The following is a 24,278-nucleotide window of genomic DNA, read 5'->3' on the forward strand; positions in this document are numbered from 1 at the left end:
GGTATATTAAATGTCTTCTTCGTAGAATTTTCGCAAAATTTTGTCCCGAATTTTTATGTTTCAGAAAATATAAGAAAAATATTAATATATAATTATACATATATAAAAGCATTGTAATTGTACTGAAACATTATTTTGTTACTGTTTCTCCCTGCCCCTCTCAATTCTCGCGATTTCTCTCGACATTTCGAACATTATAGAGAATTTTAAAAATATATGTGAGTGTAGAATAGTTTATTGTAAAACCTATTATTTTTTTATTTTTTTGAAGTAATCATACTTCTTATTTGCAATACATCATTCTTTGATATTTACCCTCTTCGTTGAATTTTCACAAAATTTTTACGTTTTGGAAAATATAGAGAAATATTAATATATTACATATAAAAAAAAAAGCGTTGTAAAATATTACCAAACTAAAACATTTTGTTTACTGCCTCTCTTTCTCTCTCGCTCTCAGAATTTCTCGAAGTTTGAAAGGGACTATAAGGAATTTTATATGTTAACTTTACAAATTTCTCATCGGTTTTTAATATCTTTAATTTCTGCACATATTTATGCGTACGCATTCTCCAATTTCGAAATCCAAAAGATTTGAGGAAATCATCCTACAATGCAAATAAGTTAATTTGTCCCTTCACAATATCTATCTATCAAATTCTTTAGGCTATACGACCGTAGCACAGAGGCTTCTCTAACGATCGAATAAATGTGACTGAATAGAGGGATATATAGCACGTACAGGGAAAACTCATTTTCGACGTTTTCCGTGTAAAGGCTTTTGTAAAGAGAGACAGAGAGAGAAAGAGAGAGAAATGAGCGATTCGATTCCAACGTAGCATGCATGCAGGGTGCTCATCCGTTATGGATCTTACGTCATGCAGCTCCCGACATCGATGGATACATTTCGTGGAATTCTCTCCCTACTCTCCCTTTCTCTCATCTCTCGTTTCCATTAACTCCACACGGCGTTAATATACACGTACTTATTGCCCGGCGAGGAAGACGCTAAAGCATGGATAGAGAATAGCGTTTCGACAGCACATACGTATGTAATATACCGTATGTATATGCGTACGTGAAAACTGTATCGCAACAACCGCGGGCAAAGAAAGGGCGGAAAAGATCCCGTCGACCCTAATCGTACGTAATAAGGTCGCGAAGGAGAGATACACCGAAATACACTTGGCGAGACCGGAAATACACTGGGGACACGCCGGAAGTAGCGAAGATTTGCTTACCTTGGTACAAGAACTTTTTTCGCAACCCGACGAGAGAGGAGGACGTCTGATTCTGCTCCCTAAAAACAAAAATACAAGATAAAGATGATCACATATGTATATGTGCGTGTGTGTGTGTAAAGTATTATATTCTGATGTATGAAATATATATTTCTCGAGTGTGGTTTCTGACGTGATTTAATCTGTCAAATTTAAATAGATATTTAAATCTGAGAAACTCTTCTCCTCTATGACACATGGCAACCGCGATTATGTAGAAATTTTCTAAAAATTCTCTAGAGAATTGCTTAGAAATCCCTTTAACGCAAATAAAAAAAATCCCTTCGTGAGCGATGCGTGTTACATATCTAATAAGATTGAATAAATATATATATATATATATATATATATATATATATATATGTTCTTTGCGAGAACAACACGATTCTCTCTCCCTTATTATAGGAAAAAGAGAGATCTAGAAAAGAGCAAGATGGTTAAGATTTCATTCGCGAGCACACCCTGTATGAAAGGCCACGTTCTTTCGCTCGCGCGAATTTCCGGAGTCCGCTCGAAAAGCACAATACCATCTACGCGATGTATACTTTTCGAAATTGAGGCGGTCCACGAAATACACGTACGTTCTTACGTCACTGTGTGTGCCCACGATTGGCAGTTAGATTTTGAAGAATTCTCCAGGACTCTAACTCGTCCGCGCCCTCCTTTGCCCCCGGACCCCCTTCACCGGCTACCGCCCGGTTCTGTCAGAGAACTTTTTCCCTCCTTCTCCCTCCTTCTATCTCCGACTACTCTTTTCTGGGCCTACGGACTTCAACTCCGCTCCGGTAGGTCGGATACCCCTTTTTGCTTCATTGTACGTTCGTCGGTACGTTTTTGTGCACATCTTCCCCGGCCTCTCTATCTCGCTCTCTCCCCCGTCCCTTCCTTCCTTCGCCCCCTATATCGCCGGTCCGCCGCCCCCATCTACCTCCGGACCGCCCTCTCACCGGCCCACCCTATGCCCGAGCGCTCGCTTTTTCCTATTTTTTAACATTTTCTTTTCTTCAATGCCTTAAAATGCAAAAATAAACGAGACCCGGCCGGCCGGCAAAGGAATTGACCGTCGCGCGCGGCGGCGGGATTTTTGCAGAATTTTCGCCGGCCGCGGGAAAAAAGAAACTTCTCTCTGAGAATGTCGGCCGCGGCCGACCGCGACGAACCAGAGAGAAATTTTCTTTTTGCGCGCACCCCCGAAATTCCGGGCGTCGCGTGCCCGCGGCGGTGCGCGGACAATATAAACGCCGCCGTCGCCCGGAGCCATCGTCTCTGCCCGCTCGCTCTCTTCTCTCTCGCTCGCTCGCGCCCGCGCCGCCACCCGTCTCTCGCCCGGCTTCCCGCGGCGGCGGCGGCGGCAACCCCTACCATCCTCTGAGCTCCCCCCTTTCCGCCCTCATCCCCCCGTACAGCGCGCCGATCTCTCTTCGTCGCTCCGACCTAGGGCGCGCAACTATTGACCGGGCCTGTCGCGGAACCGCCGCGGCGTGCTTTTCCTGGACGAAACGCGGGATCCGTCGACGCGAGATCCTCGTCGACGCGATCCCGGCCGTCGTCGGAGAACGAACGAAGATATCCCGATCGTCGTTCGAGGAAAGAACGAGCGCCGAACGGAGCGCGCGATCCCAATCTTACGGGGACCAAATCTTCCCGGTCGCGCGACGTCTCGCTCACCAGAGGATCTTTCTCTCGCGCGCACGCGATACACCCTCACCCGCTCTCTCTCTCCCGCTTCTTCCCACACTCCCGCACTCGCTCTCTCGTCGCCGCCGCACTCGCGCTTCCCCGTACCCTCTTTTTCCCGCGCGCCCGCTCGCTCGCTCCCTCCCTCCCTCCCTCCCTCCCTCCCACTCTCCCGGTCGCTTTATTCGTCGTGAAACTTTTTATGTTGTATATATTAAAGGGGACGTATCAACCTCCTTTCCGTTAAAGCGGATGACGCCAAATTAAAGCGCGGCGCCGAGCGCGCGCCTTTGACGAGGATTCTCTCGGCGAGGATTCTCTTTTGCCAGCGGATAAGGCTTTTCCGCGATGTGTTTTTTTCCACCTTCTTGTTCTCGTTGATAATTGCGAGTCTCGTCGATTTGTCCTAACGGTACGACGCGTCAGACGTCTCGCGAGGTATCGCGAGAGAGAGAATAAGGACCAAGAATGCGCACCCCGTCGACGTTACGATTCCTAGGACTCGTCCCGAGGGTTAAGACTAGGGACGAGCGTGATGAGCACGGGATACCCGGTGGGTTCACTGACGCGAATACGCCGGCCGACTGTCGTATGTCGAGATATAAGATTGACGTTCTCTTCTACGTATGGCGTAAGTAATTACATCGAAAGCACGAGAGACGAGCAACCCTTCCGCGAGCCACTACGTACGTTCGGCCACTACGCTCGGTTTCGGCCAAAGCGTGATCGAAGTATCGAGCGCACTGCAGTTGTTTTCTACATAGCCTCGTACAAGTATTTTTAATCTATATACACACAACACACATATAATATGTATATACATATATAATATTAGAGAGAGAGAGAGAGAATTTTTAATTATGATTTGATATTGATAATTTTGAATTTTAACAAAAGTCATTTTTGAGATTATTTAAAGATCAATCAAATTTTTTTAATGGAACTATATATGTGTATATATGTATATACAAAGTGTTCAATTTTAATCGATCATCCTTAAAAACTGTTTTATATTTAATTGTACTATATATATAATTGTGAGAAAATGTTTCAGACAAATATTGTTTAGTTTGAAGGGAGACAGAAAAATAGAGTAGTTTTATTTAAAAAAACAAATGGCCTTTGAATACTTTGAAAAGCGCCTTCAGAAAAAAGTCAGTAATGTCATCTTCTGTCCCTCTTCAAATCAAACAACTTTTGTCTGAAACATTTTGTTGTACAATCAAAAATAAAAAAAATTTTGGGAGTGATTGATTAAAATTGAACAGTCTGTATATATAAATTAAGGTGGTTCCATTTAAAGAAACTGGGTTGATCTTCAAATGACCTTAAAATAGGATTCTAGTTAAAATTCAAGATTTTAAACTTTTTCCTCCTCAAAACCTTTTAATCTTTGTATAAAATATTTTCTCGTATAGCTATAGTTTCAGAGATATTCGATTATATTAATTGAAATGAAACTGTATATATATCTCTTAGAATATTACATAACATAAAAAAACCACATTTCTAATATAAATTGATTCTAAGATAAATTGAAGATGTCCTGTAAACATGGATATAATACAAAAATTCTTTTTGTCCTTTTTGGCCTACTCGATCAATTCAAAGATCGTATTGTATTAATGACGATATCATGTTGAACAATTTATGATTTGCGTTTTCTCTTTTTTTAATTTTCAATAAAAAAATATTTTACAAGAAATTGTGCTATTATTTATGAATTTGTAAATAGATGATTATTTGAAATTAGACCCATGTTTAGGACATTTTTTCTACTTCAATTTTTTTACAAAATTTCATTACAACTCCTTGACTTTGTACATCATGTAATATTTTGTGCACATACATACTCATATTTTTGAAATATTATGTAATATTATTATATCATAATATTATATTAAATATAATATTTTATATAATATATATTATATTATTATAATAATATATAATCTATATCATGTCTATATAGTCGAATTGGAGTAACAGTGCTAATGTTACGATGCTAATGATACAATCGGATATTTCATAAAATGGAGCAATATCGCTGTATTTTTAAATAAGTATTAATCTTCAAGTACAAGAATTGAAAGTCGTAAAAAATTATTTGCCCGAGAAAAGTTAAGGTATTTCCCGACATTCGTTTCTCACTCTTATTCTATATAGAGATATCACATGTTAAATTCACGTATATCACGAATGTCCCCCAAAAAGACGAAAATACTAAAAATAAGATCTTTTTATACACATATTTAAATTTCAGAATTAATATAATATTACTCTCTTCTGCCTCGATATTCTCAATCGAGAAAAAAAGTAGGATTTTCTCATCAATTTTATTTTCAATAGAAATTAAGCATTCCGCATTACGTGATAAAAAGATTTTCAGTGTTCTTTGAATTTTTTTTTGAGGCTGCAGTAACAAAACGCTCTTGATAAGTCGCAAGGATCTCTGAGAAACTAGTGCAAGATACATTTAAATTTGTTCGGCACCATCCACAGAGCATTCGACTGTAGCTATCTGGAGTACTGTACGTCGCGACGGCATGGCACCCTTGGGCGAAAGGGTTCACGAATTTCGCCGAGTCACCTCGATATTCTCGTATCTCGCCGCGTGGTCGGGACCCTTAAGGGCCGGCAGGTGAAAGTACCCCATCGACTGTCTTTTTTCCCCGCTCTCTGTCTCCCCTGGTTCCCTCTATATGTATATATTCCGCCTGTCCCCCTTTATTCCCGAACGACCGGACGTCGCTCTTTCTCGCGCGCGCGCCCCCCTTTTTTTTCGGGGCGAATGATCGGGAACATGTGGCACGAAGGTTAGCGAGTTGTATTGCGTTGTGTCGCCCGTTGCGTTGTTCTCCGTTACGTTTACTTTCGCGCGCAACATCGACACGTAAACATGTCGGAATTTGACGCTTCGCGTCGAGAGTCGAGAATGCTTGCGCAAGCCAACTCGACGACGTAATACGGTTCTGCATTATTCTCCTCAAATTTTATCCGCTTGCGAAACAAAGTTTCGAGGGCGTCCACGCAATCGGGCTTAAATCTCAATATTTATATATGTATAGAATGCAGCTCTTTGTTTCTCGTCCGTCAAGTATAAGAGGACTAGTCTCTGTACCTAACTTAACATTTTTCTTTTTGGACGAAGAAAAACCTTCAAAAAGAAACTCGGTACCTCGCGAGACCCGAGAGGATCCTGGGGGTAGTTAGAGATTTTTTTCTCGCTAAAAAACAACCTAAATTCGACGAAACGCGCGCTTTAATCTTCATCGCGAACTTCCGATACGTGGCCGGCATTTCTAATTCCGATCGGTCGTCGGGACGCAAAAAAATTCAGCTCGTCGTGCGTTTTTATTTCCCTCTCCTTCTCTCCATTACTGTTTTTTTTTTCTTTTTCTCTCTCTTTCTCTCTGCGGGACGAATGGCGCGAGTTCGCATTATAAATGGGAAGAGAGGGTACCGGGCGCTATTTTAACAGCGGCGCGATTCCATCTTCCTCCGCTTCGGGAAATGAAACTTTAAAGTTAAGAAAATAGGAAAATTCGAGAGTCGCTGCTTTTTTGAAAGAATATATGCATTCTATCATATATATATATATATATATATATATATAAAGAAAGAAAGAGAGGTCTATTAAATGTATTCTATTAATTCGCAGTCCCAGCTTTTTCCCAGAAAGAATATAGAAACTCTATCGTCGTTCTCTTTCTCACTGAAATAATATTTTTATATAAAATATATAAGAGTATTAAAATAATGCCAAGTATTTTCATAATGCGAAACGCGCTGCGCGCGCTGTTTTTTTAATGCGGCCTATTTTTCGTAAAATTTTAGAATTTTTCGCGCAAATAAAATCACGCAAAAAAATAGCGCTCAAATTATACGATTTGCGTTATCGCGAGTACAAGTTATATCCTTTATTGCCGAAAGGTGCTTTCTTAAAATGTCGTTCTTCGAACGTTTGATTTATATAAGAAATGATAATATCAGACACGTGGAATTTCATCCGTAAAAGCGATTTATTCCGGAGATTGTGGTAACGTTAGCCTTTGATCAACACGTATTATAAAATATATAAAGTAGAATTTCAGCCAATTTCGCCGAGAGCGAAGCTTTTTTCGCGAGAAATGCGCGGATATATTTTTTTTTCACGATCGAAATTAAAATTATCGAGCGGTCGAGTGAGTATGTGTAATAAGATCGCCCGGAATTTATTTTATTGCGTCGCATATTATGCAAGTTGACGTGTAGTTTGATAAAGAGAGCAAGAAAGCAACGCGGCTATATTTATCACCGGCATGCAAACGTTGTGCAATCGTTCGGGAATACAAGACCTAGAAATACGTATATCGTACACACGCACGCAATTTTTTTCTCGGGCGATTTTGTTCTCCAAAATCTCTTGGTGCTCTCCCAAAACTCTTAGTGTTCTCCGAAGAGTATCTAAGAATGTAAACGTTTCAATTTTTTTTCTAATGAATTATTTTCCATTTATTTGCGAAAACCAGATATTTTACGTCGTTCGTTGTGTTTTCTATGTATTTTAGATATTTTATTTATAAAAAAATATCCGAAATCTCTTATAGTTCTCTCCGAAAGAGAAAGCACTTAAGAATGTAAATGTATTGCGTTTCGATTCTTTATAGCTAATAATTATTTTGCGAAAGAGAGATATTTCGTTGTGTTTTTCTGCGCATTTTTAATATTCTATTTTTAAAAAATATCCTTGAAAAAATTCTCGCGACTCCTCTGCTTCGTCCAAGCGAGTTAAAGGCATATCGCTGTAAAGCAATGTATTTATCTCGCGTCATCTATCCACAATTTTTCCGTCATACATGTTCTTTTGTGTGTGTATAATAAAATGCTGCGAAGATTACTTTTCGCAAAAAGAAAAAAGTATAATAATTTTCAGAGTCGATTCTTCGTGAAAGTTACGATAAACACGTCCGCCTTACACGTTTTTCTGGGGACACGTCGCCAACATTTCTCAATATTATAATTGTTTTACACGAAATATCGTAGAATATGTATATTTAATATATCGTCAGCGGGAAAATATACGCGAGCTGTGTTCGTTGCGCGCATACATCTCGAAATAATCTGTGCATATACCGCGACAAGAGGGAGAAAGAGGGAGGTGGAGGGCGAGGGAGAGAAAGAGAGAGATAGAAGCGCACACACACATATACACACCAGATCTAAATTCCGTGAATAAATGATATTTCATTAGGGCGGGACGCGAACGAAACCGGGGCTTTGTTGCGAAAACGTCACACTGCGCGCCGGCCGGCTGTCCGTCTGTCGGTCACGCAACGAAAAAAATAATAAAAAAAAAAGAAGAGCGCGTATTTAACACCGAAACCGATTTTCGCGATTCACCCCCTCCTCCCTCCCTGCCGCCGTTCGAAACGGAAGGCCGGCGACCCGCGCACTGGATTAACTTTAAAAAGTACACAAAACCGCGCGATGCTTTTTTTTTCTTTGATCTTCAGAAGAGAGAGAGAGAGAGAGAGAGAGAGAACTTTCGCGCGACTCCATCCTCTTTAAAGCGAGTTTTTATTTTCTCCGCTATACACGCCTTTTCTCTTTTTCCCTCCCTTCCTCTCTCTCTCTCTCTCTCGCCCATTTATATTCGCTTCGGAAAAAGGGAAAACGATTACTTCTCCTTTACGTCAGGACAAATGATTTCGCCCAATTTCAGAGAGGGGAGGGTAGTTTAAGGGGATGTAAAATCTCATGTTCGACACACATATTGGTGCAATTTGAAAGGACGAGAATTCTCTGAGACGCGACAATCTCGAAGAGCTCATCTTCAGCTCCCAGGTTTCTATTTTAAATGTCTATATTCTGTTCAACAAGAGAATGTGCATCGGATCGAACGAAAATTTGTCCGTTTCGGGCAGATTTTCGGTCAGATCTTTCACCGATGCACGTTTTCTCTTTGAACGGAGTATAGTATCTGAGAGAGAGAAGGGGGAGAGAATGGGGAATAAATTTATAATCCAACATCTTTTTTTCCATCTCTTTCTCCAATGAGCTTTTGGCTTATAATATAATCTTATAGTAATTCAAGGAAGGGGGAGGAATAGTTTTGTAAGGAGAAGAATAATAGTGTATTTGGTTTAGATCTCAAGGCGTCGAAAGAGAGAGAAATTCTCTGTTCCTCTCCTTCTTCCTTCGCTAATTCTGCGGCGAAAAAATTGAAATCTGAAAGCCGCGAAATTACTTCGCGTTACAACGCATTATCCCGCCGGGATACGCAGTCGTGAATTTCGCGCAACTCAAATTATTCGTCTCGCATCTACGTATACGCATTAACGCACATTTTCCCGTTTAGTCCTTTTTACAATTACGTATACGTGTCGTTTGTTATAAAAGTGGCGTAAATCAAATCTCCAAGTATGACGAATTTAAGGATGATGCTGTATGAAAGCTACGATTTTTTATTATAAGATATTTAAAGCTTTTTTATAGTAAGCCCTAAGCTCTAGCTATTGCAAATTTTAATTTTCCCCAAAAAGAGTAATACAAAAATCATGTCATTTGTAGCATTTTTATATATCTATTATCTATTCCCTACAAATAGAATAATATTACATAAATGTTCTTATTAACATCATTGGTATTATTAATTATGTTAATTATCTTTATTATCTAATTATATTATATAATTATATAATTGTAGTTTTCTCTCTCTCTCTCTCTCTCTCTCATATAATTAAATTAATTATCTTAATTATATTTTTATTTCTTGTTATAAGTGTCTGCTGACGTCTTTTACATGATTTTCTATATGTAACTCCAAAGAGAGAGGGAGTTTTCCCGCTTCTAAAGAAATAAATAATTTAATGTAATAACGTCAATTTTTATCACATTCGAAAAATAATAATTTTTATATTAAAATTATACGATATTTTTTTCTGATCGCGTAGACAGCCTTTTACGACAAGAAATAATTTTTTTAAAATATGGCATTTAGTGCTCTTTCCGTCGAGCCTTCGATTGTCGTTCGTAACGTTTTCGTTACTGATTCCGCAGCCACGCGGAACGAAGGGGTTGGCAAGACCCGGCCTTTTCCTCCCTCAACTCGGCAAGGGAATATTCAAATGCGACTTCGCTTCGCATCCTTCCCCGTTGAATTCTCCTGTTTATAATTTAGTCCCGTGTGGGTTTGTAGGAACGGATAGAGAAAAAAGAAAGAAAAAGCGAGAGAAAGAGAGCGGGAGAAAAAGAATTTGCACGAAAGTCAATATTTTGTTTTTAATACATTAATATTAGTTTATACTAATATATATATAATACATACATGTATACATACATATATATAATATATATATAGAAAAAGAGGGAGAAAGAGAAAGAGAGAGAGAGATGTCGAAAAATCTAGACACATTGTTTTTCATGAACTTCTTCTCGCAAAAATTGATGTCTCTAATTATCCTATTGTTGGTGCAATAATATATATATATGTATAGATAACTTAATGTATAGATAACTTAAACTATATATAATTATTTTTGCCGACAAAAGTAGACTCAAAATTTCGCAAAAAGTAATGATGCATTATAGCTCCGATTTTTTCCGTCAATTTTAACACATCAAGATCATCTTAAATCGACGTCATTCTGAAAATTCTCACCGATCTTATCTTTCGATTTCATGACGATGACGATTAAAGTTAGTGACTCACCAAGAAAAGCACGATAGAGACAAATATATGTACATATACAGGATGTATAAAGGTGTCGAAAAAACTTTAATTTTACGAAAACTGCATTTTCGAAAAAAAATGTTTCATATAAAAGTTATAGGATTTAAAAGGTCTATCTTAGTCTTATCAGTTTGACCTAGAATAGTTCCTTCGATGGTTCCTTGTGACATATGTACTTCATAAAAAATCATAAGAGTAAAATAATAAAATATTGAACGGTTTACGAGATATTTTTATTTTAATCTTGATAAAATACAAAATATCTCGTAAAATATTTAGTTTTCGATAATGTTTCCTTAATACTTTTATGCATACAATAATTAGACGATTCAATTGTAATTGGTGTAAGGAAAACGCATAATTGTTTTTAAGAAAAAATATATATGCAATTTGCAACATGCAGCATATTTTTTCTTAAAAACCATGCGTTTTCTTTATGCCAATTGACACTTGTACATCCTGTATATGTATATGTGTGTATATTTGTCTCCTCCCTCTCTCTCTCTTTCTATATATATATATATATATCGGAAATAATTTATGCTCTTTCGAACCCTTTTCGGATAGACTTCTCTCCGCGACAACACAATCGTCACTCGAGCAACGCCGTTGCTCGCGTACACCTGATCGATCATAGGAAAACATAATTTCATTACACGAGCCGGGATATTATTTCCATTAGAGCGTACGCGCGTTCCTATTTACACGACCGCGCTCGTTCGCTACAGCAGCAGCAATAACAATGCCACGGTGCGCACATATATACATATACATATATGTGTGTGTGTGTGTGTATACGCGAATTCGCGTCACGGATAATCCAAAATTTAAAGGAAAGAGAGGAGAAATTTATTAGAATAGGCTAGACAATTGCACACCATATTTGCGCGCGTTGAATTTTTCAATTCTCGGAAAATTATACTGTTGACGGGGAAATATTGTATATTATATCACGCGTACAGTAGATACGAATATGTTGAAATATTAGCGATAACGAGAACCAATCGGTGCTGCGAAGTGTGAGATTTTCGGAATTTCTATATCATTTTGACTCTTTTTCTTCCTTAATAAAAAATATAAAAACAATGTTTATTACGATGGTTTCTTCACTTGACGAGATTTACAGTAAAGATTAGATTTAAAAAATATATAATTTTTCATGAGTGTGCAAGTTTAAATATAAAGTTCCTAAATATATATAATATAACACATATATATATATATATATATATATATATGTGTGTGTATATATACATATATTTTCTTTCATTTCAAAATTGCATTAAAAAAGCTGCAAGTTAATTTTATTATGTACTTTTATCTAGAAACGATGCACAAGAGAGAGAAAGAGAAGAGTATAAAATACAGAATAAAAAGATTTTCCATCTCTTCTCTTTCTTAACTCAATATTGTACAAAAAAAGATTGAAAAATGTCCCTTTGCTTCTATATCATCCAAATACATCAGAATATAAAGCGATGATCAAGGAGAAGGGATGAGGGACATATCAGAGAGAGCGAAAATGTAAATGAATAGTTTTTGCAAAAATCCAATAGATTTTGTAAATCTAAGAATTTTCCTCGCGTGAAAAATATAATGCAGCCTATTTTCTCGCGAAGAGCTCGCATATGGCCGGAGTAAAAAAAATGTTGGACAGTTTGTTCGCAAAAATCTGCAAAGGCAAAATCTCGCGAATTAACATCCGACAACCACGACGGTCTCATTAAGAGACCGAGAAATAGAAATAGAGAGGAGAGCCAGAGAGAGAGAGAATTCCGTGTCTCTCGTCGGCCGAAATAACCGATCGATTTTGCACGTAATGTAACCCTATATATTATCCTGCGACGTTGCACGAGGGTGCCTTGAGATTTTCAATTGAATGCGTCACAGGACGTCCTTCTGGGCTTGGCGCGTTCGGGCTCTCCCCCGGGTTAGACCGGAATTCTATTGTCGCGGCGCGCGAGCCGCGATATTTTTCCATAATTACTTATCTTTCCATAATTCCTCGCTCCTTCGCGCGACGTCGTCTCCGCGATCGCGCCCGTCTTTCCAGAGAAAAATTTCTAATTTTCACGCATCCGCTGAACCGCTAGACGATACGCGAACGCGACGAACGCGACGAGACTTTCGCCGCCGGCTCGGACAAACATCGTCGCCGGCGAATGTTTGGTCCGCGCGCGGGCGGCGTACTCGCGCGCGTCTCTGGTCGCGCGATCGCGAGCGATCGGCCGTGATGTCACTCGCGCGTTCGCCCGCCGCGTTTGACAGCTCGCGGACGCGTCAGCTGTTCGCGGCGACTCGCCCCGCGTCCTTCGGCGCCGCTCGCGGTTCGCGCGCCGCGACAATACCTTCGCGGCCGGCGTTATACGTATGGTATATTAGGATTAAAGTGGATCTCGCGTTGCGCTCCGTTCCCAGAATAAAGGGAATGTCACGATATTAAAGCCCGACAGAGAGACAGGGAGAGCTACGACGACGGTGTCCCGCCGGGTGGCCCCCGAAATGCCCCGAACGGGGGATCCTACCCTCCTCCTCCCCTTACGATGGATGACGCCCTCGCCCGCGAAAATCCCACCCACTGCTAAAGGGTTAAAAAAAAAACATCCGGCAAAGACGCGCGTCCGAAACGTCGTCGTGTACGACGGCTGCTAACGTGTGTTTCAGAGAGATCGCTCTTGAGCGAAAAATATTTTCAAATACTTCTCGATACTTCGATATATATCTTTCATCTTTCAGCTGGAAATATTATATCCGTGACGTATTTATCAATTAACATTCCGCGGCGTTATTATTTAAAAGACAAAATTTTAATAAATGGAAATAGCATCAGGAATTGAAAATCGATAATATGTTCCATTATATTCCATTCTCAAAAGAAGAGATATATTCGAGCAACTTATATGAATGTATTTTATATTTCTCTAACAATAAGCGTAGATTATTCAGTAGCCCTTAATTCAGAGTAGCTACATTTATCACAGTATGATTCTCTAAAAAGATGTTGGTTCACCATATACCCGCATGATTCCGGAGAAAGGATAATGAACGTGACGTTGGTTGATTATATAGGGCCTGTGTACGTCAAAAAGTTAAGCTTCATTCGGGATGTAGTCTAACTCCCAGACGGCCAAGTAAGCGCACCCGGTAAGCTCCGGGCGAAACAGCAGCGGCCATCAGTATATCATAAATACATCGGTACTATATTACGTTGGGGGTCATAGATTACTAATGGGCGAATTAATTCCCGCATATATTAATAGATACTGACGCCGATTACGAGATATATATAATATATATTTGCATCCGTTTTTACGATTAAAAATACGTCATCGATCCGAATTTTATATATCAGATTTCGAATGAAAAAATATTCGAATAAAAAAAAATATCAATATATACTGTCGAGATTGATTCGTACGAGGAGTTAATTTTACGCACGATGCGTAAACGCAAATTTTGCCACATTCGCGTGCGGATATATGATTGTAAATCGACGTTTTCACCGAAAAAAATGTATTCTCATTTTAAGAATTTCTTACTTATTTTTAGAATACTTTGTTTTAAAATATAGGAGCCAAAAGAATCCTCTTAGCTAAAGAGAGAAATCCCCTAAAGATTAATATCCAGAATTAGATATTCCTAATTTAGAAAAATGTAGGCGATTACAATATATATAGGCAAAGAAAGATCATAAAGAAAGCATAGACATAGTACATATAAATTAGTATATAACACCCAAATAAGAGTAAACTCCATATTTGGGTGTTTTCAATTCGATTTTCCATAATATATACTCGCAAAAGAGAACACTTATTACAAGAGAACATATGATTATATACGTTGATGCAACAAAATGACGATAAAATGCGAAATGAAGAGTCCTCATAAAAAAATACGACCGTTTGTTATTAATAAAGAATATATTCTCTCTTTCAGAGAATGTTCTAGAAACATTTAAGAATATTAGAGGGAATATTTTATAGCATACAGTCCTTTTGCTTCGACAATACAATTTTTTCAGTGTCTACTTCGACCGCATTTTTTTCGAGCAACTCAATTTTGAGGCCAGGCTCGCGAAATAAGCATCCCGTAAGCAAATTTTCGGAGCTTATATTGATTTCACTGACGTAACGTTACACACGAAATTGTAACGTAATTTCGTTAGTATTATGCGGAGCATAATTACGCTAATGTAACGATGTTTCCGCCTAATATAATGTTACAGTGTAATAAAAATTCTTAAGAAACTTATACGCACATCGTATTACGCATAAACCGGGGGTGGAGAGAGAATGGGTTAATTATTCTACTGTAAATAATTACGGTTCTCTCCTCTCTCTCTCTCTTCTCTCGCCGTAAAATGTTATTATAATATACGAGATGTGAAAGATAAAAAAGAACGTGTTGAATCGGGCGCGATAAATTTTGATAAGATATGATTAATATAAGTCGCGATGTGTCTACGTCAAAAAGAATTACTTTTAGAAAGATATGTGTATCGTATTTAAACACGTTTTCTGAATTTTTTTTATTTACGTTTGTCGAGACAAATTGAATTCTTAAAAAGTTTCGACGGAAACGAATGATAGGCGAATGATAAGGGTATTTTTTTTTCTTTCGATGAATTTTTCGAATCACGACCAGACATTCCTATGAATTGTTCGTGCATTTCCAAATTTAGCAAAAAAAATCATTACTTTCCGTCCACGACATGTGTCAAATTACAAGGCGAGTCTTGCAAAATAGTCCGCTTAGTTGTCTTAGAATTCGCATTAATATTCGATCATTATCGAACAGGGAGCGATCGATAATGACAGGTTGTTTAACGTCGATATTCGACGATACGATATCGCGAGATGTAATTTTTTTAACGGGGGATTCAATCATTTTTCGAAACGAATATCGGATTGCCGCTGTTTCCGGTGTTTCCCCGGCGATTGTTAGAATATTTTGTTCGCAGACAAAAAGTCGTGCACTCTAGAGGCGAATAAAGAGAAAAAGAGAAAGCGAGCACTGTACTAGAGTCACTTTGCGATGTACAATCAGATCAGTAAAGAGATAAAAAAATATTATAACAAATAAAATTCTAAACTATAATCTGTGGAAACACATACATATGAATCGTAGAAGATATATCAATTGGGAAAGATTTTTTTGGAATCGAGAGAAGAGGAAAGAGATGTCATATTTCACAATAGAGAAATAATATTAGAAGAAAAATGTAATAAGAATAAATTTAAATTATATAAGGAATAGGAATCTCTTTTTTTTCTTTCTCGAATATATATATATATATATATATATATATAATTCTTAATTCTTTTACTATATTATTTATACAATATTATTTTCATCGATCAATATTTCATATTTATATATCTTTCTATCTCTTTTTCACTCTGCAAAATGAATCTCTTTTTTGGAACTCGTATTATTCGATATTTTCTTCGTAAACTTTATAATTTAAATGTTATTATATATACTTATTACATTTTTAATAATTCTTATTAAATTTTTTTATTCTTATTACATTTTTTTTTAATTTTTGTTTATCCATTTTTCGATTGTAACTTTTCCTTTTCGGTCTCGAAAAGGCTATTTCCGATCATATTTTTCTTACAATTTGTATTATACTTATGCGTAATGTGTCCCTATACAGATGACCATGGAGTTTCGAATTGTATCATTATATTTTTGTATCCCTTCGCTTTGATCTCGATTCTACATTTTTACATACTCTTCGTCTCTATATAAAAAAGGGAATCCTGGCTCTCTCCCTGACCTGGTGCGACATTGATCACAAGTGTCAATTTCGAGACTGAGATTAAGCGCGCGCTATCGCCGCGAAAAGTAATTTTGGCAATACATCTCCGCGAAAGTTTCTCCGGTTTTTGTTGCTGCCTGAAAAATAGCTCCGACTGATAACGCGAATATGGCCCAGGGATGAAGATATTATTTCGTTATATTCCGCGTCACGCTCCTCCTGGTATTATGCCCGGGGCTGCATGCCATTTGTCTGTTTCTCTCTCTTTTTCTCTTTTTTTTCTCTCTTTCTCCTTCTCGTTCCGCATCATTGATACAGGGCGAAAATACATCGCATTATATATGAGCGAAATGTTTTTGAGAGTTTCAGTACAGTCGCATCGGACACGTAAAACATTATGCATAACGTTTCTCAGTCATCATCTATGCGATTTTTGTCATAAATTTGTAAAGCCAATTTTTTAAAAACGAATAAAATTTTGGTGCATCTTTTACCAAGTCTTGTGGGGTTTTTTTTGCAAGTTTTCAATTTTGGATATTAAATGTCTGGAACTCTCTAATTGTAAGCTGAATTCGCGAATTAAAGTTCAACTAAAAAATCAATATGATTCACACTATTTATTTAAATCTTCGAAAAGTAATTCGGCAAAAAAGCTTGCAACTTTTAAAACTCAATAATCTATTATTTCAAATAATTTTTAAATATAATATAATATACTAGATGGTTATAGAGATGATGCCATTTGTATTTCACGCCAAAAGTTTTTCTTTGGCAAAATTTGATAATTATTTTTTAACATGTTACAGTGAATTTGCTGTTTTTTTTTGTACAAAAATTTTAATAATTCTGTTATAATTAAATCTAATATTTATTATATACTTTTAATGAAAGGCTCAACGAAATTTTATTTGATTTGATTGACATAAAAATTCCTTTATGATAGCAAAGTGTTTTATGACAAAGGATTAACAAAATTTCTAGCGAAGATTCTTTCTATTATCCTATTTTATAAAATTATTCAATATTGCAAAATATTTGATAAAAAGAAAATAAGATAATTTTCATAATATCGCTAATTACATATCTTTGCCAAAAAATGACGTGAAAAGTAAGATATCTCGAAAATGATGCATTTCCTGAAACTTCGCTAAAAGAAAAGACTCTTATTTTTCTGACAAGAAGTCGGTCTGTATCCTATCAATATGAAATATTTCGTATAGCACTTGTGTGTTACACGTGGAATTTTTTGTAAATCTGGAAGACTTAGCAGAAAAAAAAATTGACCGTGGGAGATAAAAAATGGTGAAAACGCGATAGAGGCTATTTATTAAAATCCTATTTTATAAAATTATTCAATATTGCAAAATATTTGATAAAAAGAAAATAAGATAATTTTTATAATATCACTAATTACATATCTTTGCCAAAAAATGACGTGAAAAGTAAGATATCTCGAAAATGATGCATTTCCTGAAACTTCGCTAAAAGAAAAGACTCTTATTTTTCTGACAAGAAGTCGGTCTGTATCCTATCAATATGAAATATTTCGTATAGCGCTTGTGTGTTACACGTGGAATTTTTTGTAAATCTGGAAAACTTAGCAGAAAAAAAAATTGACCGTGGGAGATAAAAAAATGGTGAAAACGCGATAGAGGCTATTTATCGGCAAATGTGTAATAACGATATTTGATGTCGTCGATAATACGTTGTTACGGGGTTACGAGGTTTACGCCAAAATACGATAACAATAAAATCACCAGCGCGGAGAGGAGAGGGAAAAAAACGGCGAGGGGAGAGGAAAAAGGGGAGTGAGGGGTTACCGTATCGAACTCGATTACATTCTGTAGCTCGGACATTGTGCTACCGTCCAATGGAAATCCGGTACAAATACCGACTTCGCAGTGCATATTAATTAATCTTCTTGCAACGAGAGAAAGAAAAAAAAGATTGCAAACAAAATATATATGCTTATAATCAGAAACAGCGGAAATGTGAAAAACGATTATTGTATTTAATATCATAGAGTCACACGTATTTTAAAATAATTTTACATATATTATATAATTTTAATATATATATATTTAAGATTTCTTATTTGTATCCCAAAATTATTATTAGAAGCCAATTTGCTTAGAAGAATTGAACCTAAATATTAATTTTTTTAAAAGAAATATATGAAAATCCAGAATTATGCATTTTCAAAATAAATTAAATAATTATGGTGGATATATCTAGTCAAACTGTTTTCTCCAAAATCACTTAAGATATCGACTTTTTAAAAATCTTCACAAAAATTTATTTCCACATCAAATAGTCACATACACACACACAGTGTCTCTGTCCTATTTAATACAAAATCAAAATTTAAATTGATATCTCCAGTGATTTTTCGAAAAAATAACTTGTGACACTTTATTTGGCCCACTCATAGTATGTAAAATAATGAAATTATGATTTTAAAAAATACGAATTTGAGATAAATATAAAATTTTGAAAATTAAAATAAAAAATTGAAAAATATGATCTTAAAATTTCTAGTAAAAACGATACTGTTATTTTTGTTGTTAATAAATAGTATTTTTTTCGTTTAAAGATTGTAACATAAGTGTGAATATAAATATATAAATTAGAATTGAAGATAAATATTCGTAGAATAAATTTTATTTTTCTTTCGCATATATACGTAAATATTCAACAATATATCGTCGCTTTTCCGATTATTCTCTCGCGCGATAGATATCAATAAATCATATCGAATAAATCACGTAATACCCGTTTTGAGACAAATTATTAAATGCTCAGTTTTTATCACATGTTATATAATAATTAAAATACAATTTTAATTATTAATTTAATTCGTCGTTTAACTAGAAGCCGATTCATTTTGTAAACATTTTGTTTATATATTTAAAAAATTCGAAGATATGTAAGATATTTTATCTTGCTAACGATACTAGGTGAATCATTGGTTAATCAATAATCAAAAATTTATTAGCTGCGGGTTAATAATAGTTAATTAAAATAATAATAAAGAATGATCGAGTTTGATATCTTGTCGCGGTTGCGTTCAAAGGAATAATATAAAGATACGCAGCATGTTTCAGATGTGCTGCTTGCTTGTTTGAAAGCAAATGACAAGGTCAAGATTACTATTAAACTATATAATTATAAATATATAATTAAAAATATATTTATTAATTGAATGCGTCGCGACTCGGAATCAATTCATTCTGTATCCACGACGTTTTGTTAATGACAAAGAAGCTCGAAAATAACGTCGACAACTTTAATACACAAATTAATAATTAAATAAGATTCCAAAAATGCGAGAATTTATGATTGCGCAGCTTGATAATTTCTAATTGAAATAATCGTGATGATTAATGTGTTTAGAGGAGTAATTAATAAGATATAATAAGAGACGAAGATAAATATAAGGAATCGATTTCCGTCTCATGTGCTCCGAATTTTTCGTCAATTTAAATGTAATTTACTAATCATTTTTGGATTTTTGGAAAGAACGCAACACTAGTCAATTAATTGATATCTTGAAAAAAGCCGTGATGTTAGTCATTTATTAATCTTTAACTTTACGTTAGTTATTTGTTAATTTTTAATTTCACTTGACGAAATATGTATGTGTCTAACAATAAGTATTACATAACAATATGTATAACAATAAGAATATTTGGAATAAATTTATTTAACTTTAGCGGAGTGTCTCGTCGCTCGAATTTGCTGTCAAGGTATATAAACAATAACGCGCCGTCGAAAGGTGACAGTTAATTTTCATATATCGACATCATGAAATATTATTCAACACACTTCGGAATAAATTCACGCAAAATATTTTGCTTCTTGAATTTCAAATTAATATTATTAATTCAAATTAATATTATAAATAATTGATATATTATGGCTTTTTTCAATATTTTAATCACTCGATTAAAGCAATTCGTATATCGTATCGCGCACTTATAATCCGCACAAAAATGAGATTAGTAAATTACATCTGACTCGACTAATAAGTCAAAGTTGCATATTCCTCTGTACATAAAAAAATAATTATCGCCAGTTAATATTGCAATCAAAGATTTTATCAGTCCGCGTGATTAATTAGCACTTATATACGATTGACGATTCGTAAGCGAAACGATAATTATTTATTATTTTAATAATTATTTTAATACTTGCGATTTTTATAGACGATTATTTATTTTAGATTATTTATTATAGACGATAATTATTTTATTATTTTCGAAGCAGGTACATATTCTCGCAATACATATACATATAATTGGAGTATCGCGCGAGATATATCCAAAATGAAAATAATAAATTATTGTTTCATAGCGAGATATATACGATACGATCATATATACGATATGATCATATTTCTTTAAGTGTAAATTCAAATATATTCTGCCTTTCATACTTAAAATTTTTCATCGATTTAGATGTAATTTGACGATTATTTTTGAATTGAGAGTGATTAAACTGGGGAAAGCCGCGCTACAATTAATTATTTATTAATAATTAATTTAAAATTTTTCGAGAAACTGAATGTTTTGCATAAATTTATTATGTAATGTATTAAACAATATTTCGTAATGAGAGAAAAAGAGAGATATAAAAGAAATAAGGAACAGAGAATAAAAAATAAAAAACTGGAACAGGGAATAGGAAACAGTTCAATATAATATGAAATATAATTTAGTAACGCAAAATAGAAGAATAGAGAAATGCTAAGGTGAAGTGATGAAATTTCTTTACTGTGTGTTACTAAATTACATTTTATATGTTTTATATTAAACTGTTTCCTATTTCCTGTTTTCTGTTCTCTATTCTATTCTCTTTCTTATTCCATTTCTTATTCTTTTTATTGGCGCAGCTCTATATATTTGTATATTTTAATATATAACACAGAAATAATCACCAGAAAGTTTTAATCATGTTCATAATATATGTAAATGTACATGAACCAAAAAAAAACAAGAATTTTTAATACTTTTATTTGGCATATATTTTTTAATTTTTCAAAGAAAATTATGTTTATTCATTGTTTTAATGAAAAAGTCAATATATAATTTCTTAATTTTTTTTTATATAAAGTTAACATATAATTATTTCTTAACTCTTTTTTCTGAATTGCGCTTTAGTTAATTTTTGGTGATCAATCTACATATACAGTTAATGTTAATATGTTTGTATACGTGCAGTGCACTCACCGATACGATGCACAACAGCGGAGCTCCAAAGCGTTGATCTAATAACATATAAAAAACACAAATTATATATATACATATAATAGTTTTCAAAATAATTAATATTTAAAAAAGTCAATGATGCAAATTAAACTTTTATTCGTATCGTAAAATATATTAAATAAAATTACGTCATAAAAATTACTAAACTTTTTAATTATTTTTTTAGATCTTTTATATATAAAATATAATAAAATTTAATTTTTAAAAAGTAAGTTAAATAATTATTCTTAAATTATTATTCTTAATATTAACTTTAATTTTAACTTTATTTTAATAAAAATTAAAATAATAAATTTATATAATATTAATTTGTACAAATTTGTTTTAATTATAATCTGCTTACCGCATGATTGTTCCGCCGTTGCCCGATGCCTCCCCGGGCCTCCTCCTCCTCTTTCCTTCGTACTTTAGCGTCTTTTTGGCACTTACACAGCACACGCTCGCGAAAACCAGCAAAATAAAATAATCGCACGACAATTTCAACGACACTCCCGAACGTTAATCGTACGCGACTCTCCTCGTTACTTCCGATTTTAATCGCGCGATACCTTGTGCGCAACTCCCGACATTCGTACGTGACTTTTCACATTCGGCACTCCCGATTTTGATCGTACGCATACTTTATGCGCTTTTCTTAATTACACGCCACGCATATTTGAGAGAACAGCACGCAACAATTATTAAACGAAGCTACGATCAGTGTGGCACGTCACGAAATTTACGCGGGATGTCGCAGTGATGCCAACTGACAAAATACACGAGAAGTCGCCGCAGTGACGCCAACTGTGAAAATAATTATAGAGATTACGGTCTTGCGCGATTAATCGAATAAATTATATAAATTATATTTTGTCGAATAAATTAGATCTAAATATATATGATAAAATATAATTTTCATAAATTGTGTGTTTTCATTATCATGAAAATTTTAATTTATTTATTAAAAATTAGTTATTAAAAGTTTGGAAAAGTAAAATATCCAAAATCAATCCTATGCATTACATTATACACATTTATATAAAATGAATCGTTATCGCGGAGATAATAAACGAGTAATTATTATAATTTTACAAGTATTAAATAATGAACGAAATAGAGGTTATTATAATCTACTTACGACAAGGTCGCACCGCCGTAACTCGATGCCTCCCCGGGCCTCTTTCTTTTTTACTCGTACTCTATATTGAATTACGGCACGCGCATTAACCAGCAAAATAAAATAATCGCACGACAATTTGAACGACACTCCCGACCGTTAATCGTACGCGACTCTTTATACGGTATTTCCGATCTTGGTTAGTCGCGCGATACTTTGTACGGAACTCCCGACATTCGTACGTCACTTATCATACGGCACTCCCGCTTTTAATCGTACGCATATTTTATGCGCTTGTCTTAATTATACGCGACGCATATTTGAGAGAACAGCACGCGACAATTATAATTAAACGAAGCTACGATCCGGGACGCACGAAATTTACGCGGAATGTCGCCGAAGTGATGCCAACTGTCGCAAACTAAGCGGCAAGTCGCCGCGGTGGCGCCACCTGTCTAATTATCAGTCTCGCGGTTAATCGATCATTGAAAAGATCGATTGACATAGAGCGCTTTAAGGTGTAATCCACACCAACTTGCACATAGGCGCAAAAGCGTATACATAAGAAATTCGATTGATTTATTCTCTTATGCATACGTTTATGGACCAATCAATTTTTTTATGCATATGTTTATGCGCTATGTGCAAATTTGTGTGGATATTATCCTTAACCCGATTAAAAAAGACTTGTGAGGCAAGAGGAAAATATTTCTTTCTTCTGATTGGTCGATCAAAAGATTGAAGCACTTGTCACGTCGAGTAAGCGCTCTATGTTAATCGATCTTTTCAATGATCGATTAATCGCGACACTGATAATTTCTAATTAGACAGTTGGCATCGCGCGACGACTTGCCGCGTAGTTTCTGACAGTTGGCATCATTTCGGCGACATTCCGCGTAAATTTTGCGTCGCGCCTCGCGGATCGTAGCTTCGTATAATTATAATTGTCGCGTGCTGCTCTCTCAAATATGCGTCGCGTATAATTAACAAAAGCGCATAAAGTATGCGTACGATTCTCGGGGGTATACGAGTATCGAATACGAGTATACGAAAATCGGGAGTGCCGTATGAAAAGTCACGTACGAATGTCGGGAGTTCCGCACAAAGTATCGCGCGACTAAAATCGCAAGTGTCGTTCAAGTTGTTCTGTGATTATTTTATTTTGCTAATTAATGCGCGCGCGTGATCGTATTTTCGCGAGCGCGTATTGTGTAAGTGCCAGAAAGACGCTATAAGTACGAAGAAAAGAGAAAGAGAAAGAGAAGGTCCGGGAAACATCGGGCAACGGCGGAGCAATCATGCGGTAAGCAGATTATAATTGAAATAAATTTAATTGTAAATGTAAAAGAAAATGTAAAAGAAAACAGCCACCAAAACTTTAAAACGTATGTTTAAACTTGTAAGAGTGTCTCGGTGTAAACGAAACTCTTACGCAGATTCTGACTTTTTTTTTTTAGTAAGAAATGCAGCAGTATTCTTT

The 24,278-nt window shown here is 35.5% G+C and overlaps 1 protein-coding gene across 1 annotated transcript; it reads right to left on the reverse strand.

Annotated features, from left to right (window-relative positions):
- LOC145935839 (uncharacterized) lies at positions 1-23,059 on the reverse strand. Its single transcript, XM_083037487.1, has 4 exons — positions 22,820-23,059; positions 22,046-22,485; positions 21,664-21,701; positions 1-1,300 (listed from the first exon to the last, which is right to left on the reverse strand). Exons 2-4 carry the CDS (start codon positions 22,048-22,050, stop codon positions 987-989), a joined length of 357 nt encoding a protein of 118 aa, XP_082893613.1. The 5' UTR covers positions 22,051-22,485; positions 22,820-23,059; the 3' UTR covers positions 1-986.
- Between the last annotated feature and the right edge of the window lie 1,219 nt (positions 23,060-24,278).

This window comes from Prenolepis imparis, unplaced genomic scaffold (assembly GCF_030444845.1).
Source record: "Prenolepis imparis isolate NDT839.2.m4 unplaced genomic scaffold, iyPreImpa1.0 SCAF_5, whole genome shotgun sequence".
NCBI lineage: Eukaryota > Metazoa > Arthropoda > Insecta > Hymenoptera > Formicidae > Prenolepis > Prenolepis imparis.

Excerpts from the sequence above, each read along its gene's own strand:
- LOC145935839 (XM_083037487.1), bottom strand. Across the intron at positions 1,301-21,663 it reads CGCTGTTGTGCATCGTATCG|GGAGCAGAATCAGACGTCCT; the intron begins GTGAGTGCACTG and ends TTTTGTTTTTAG.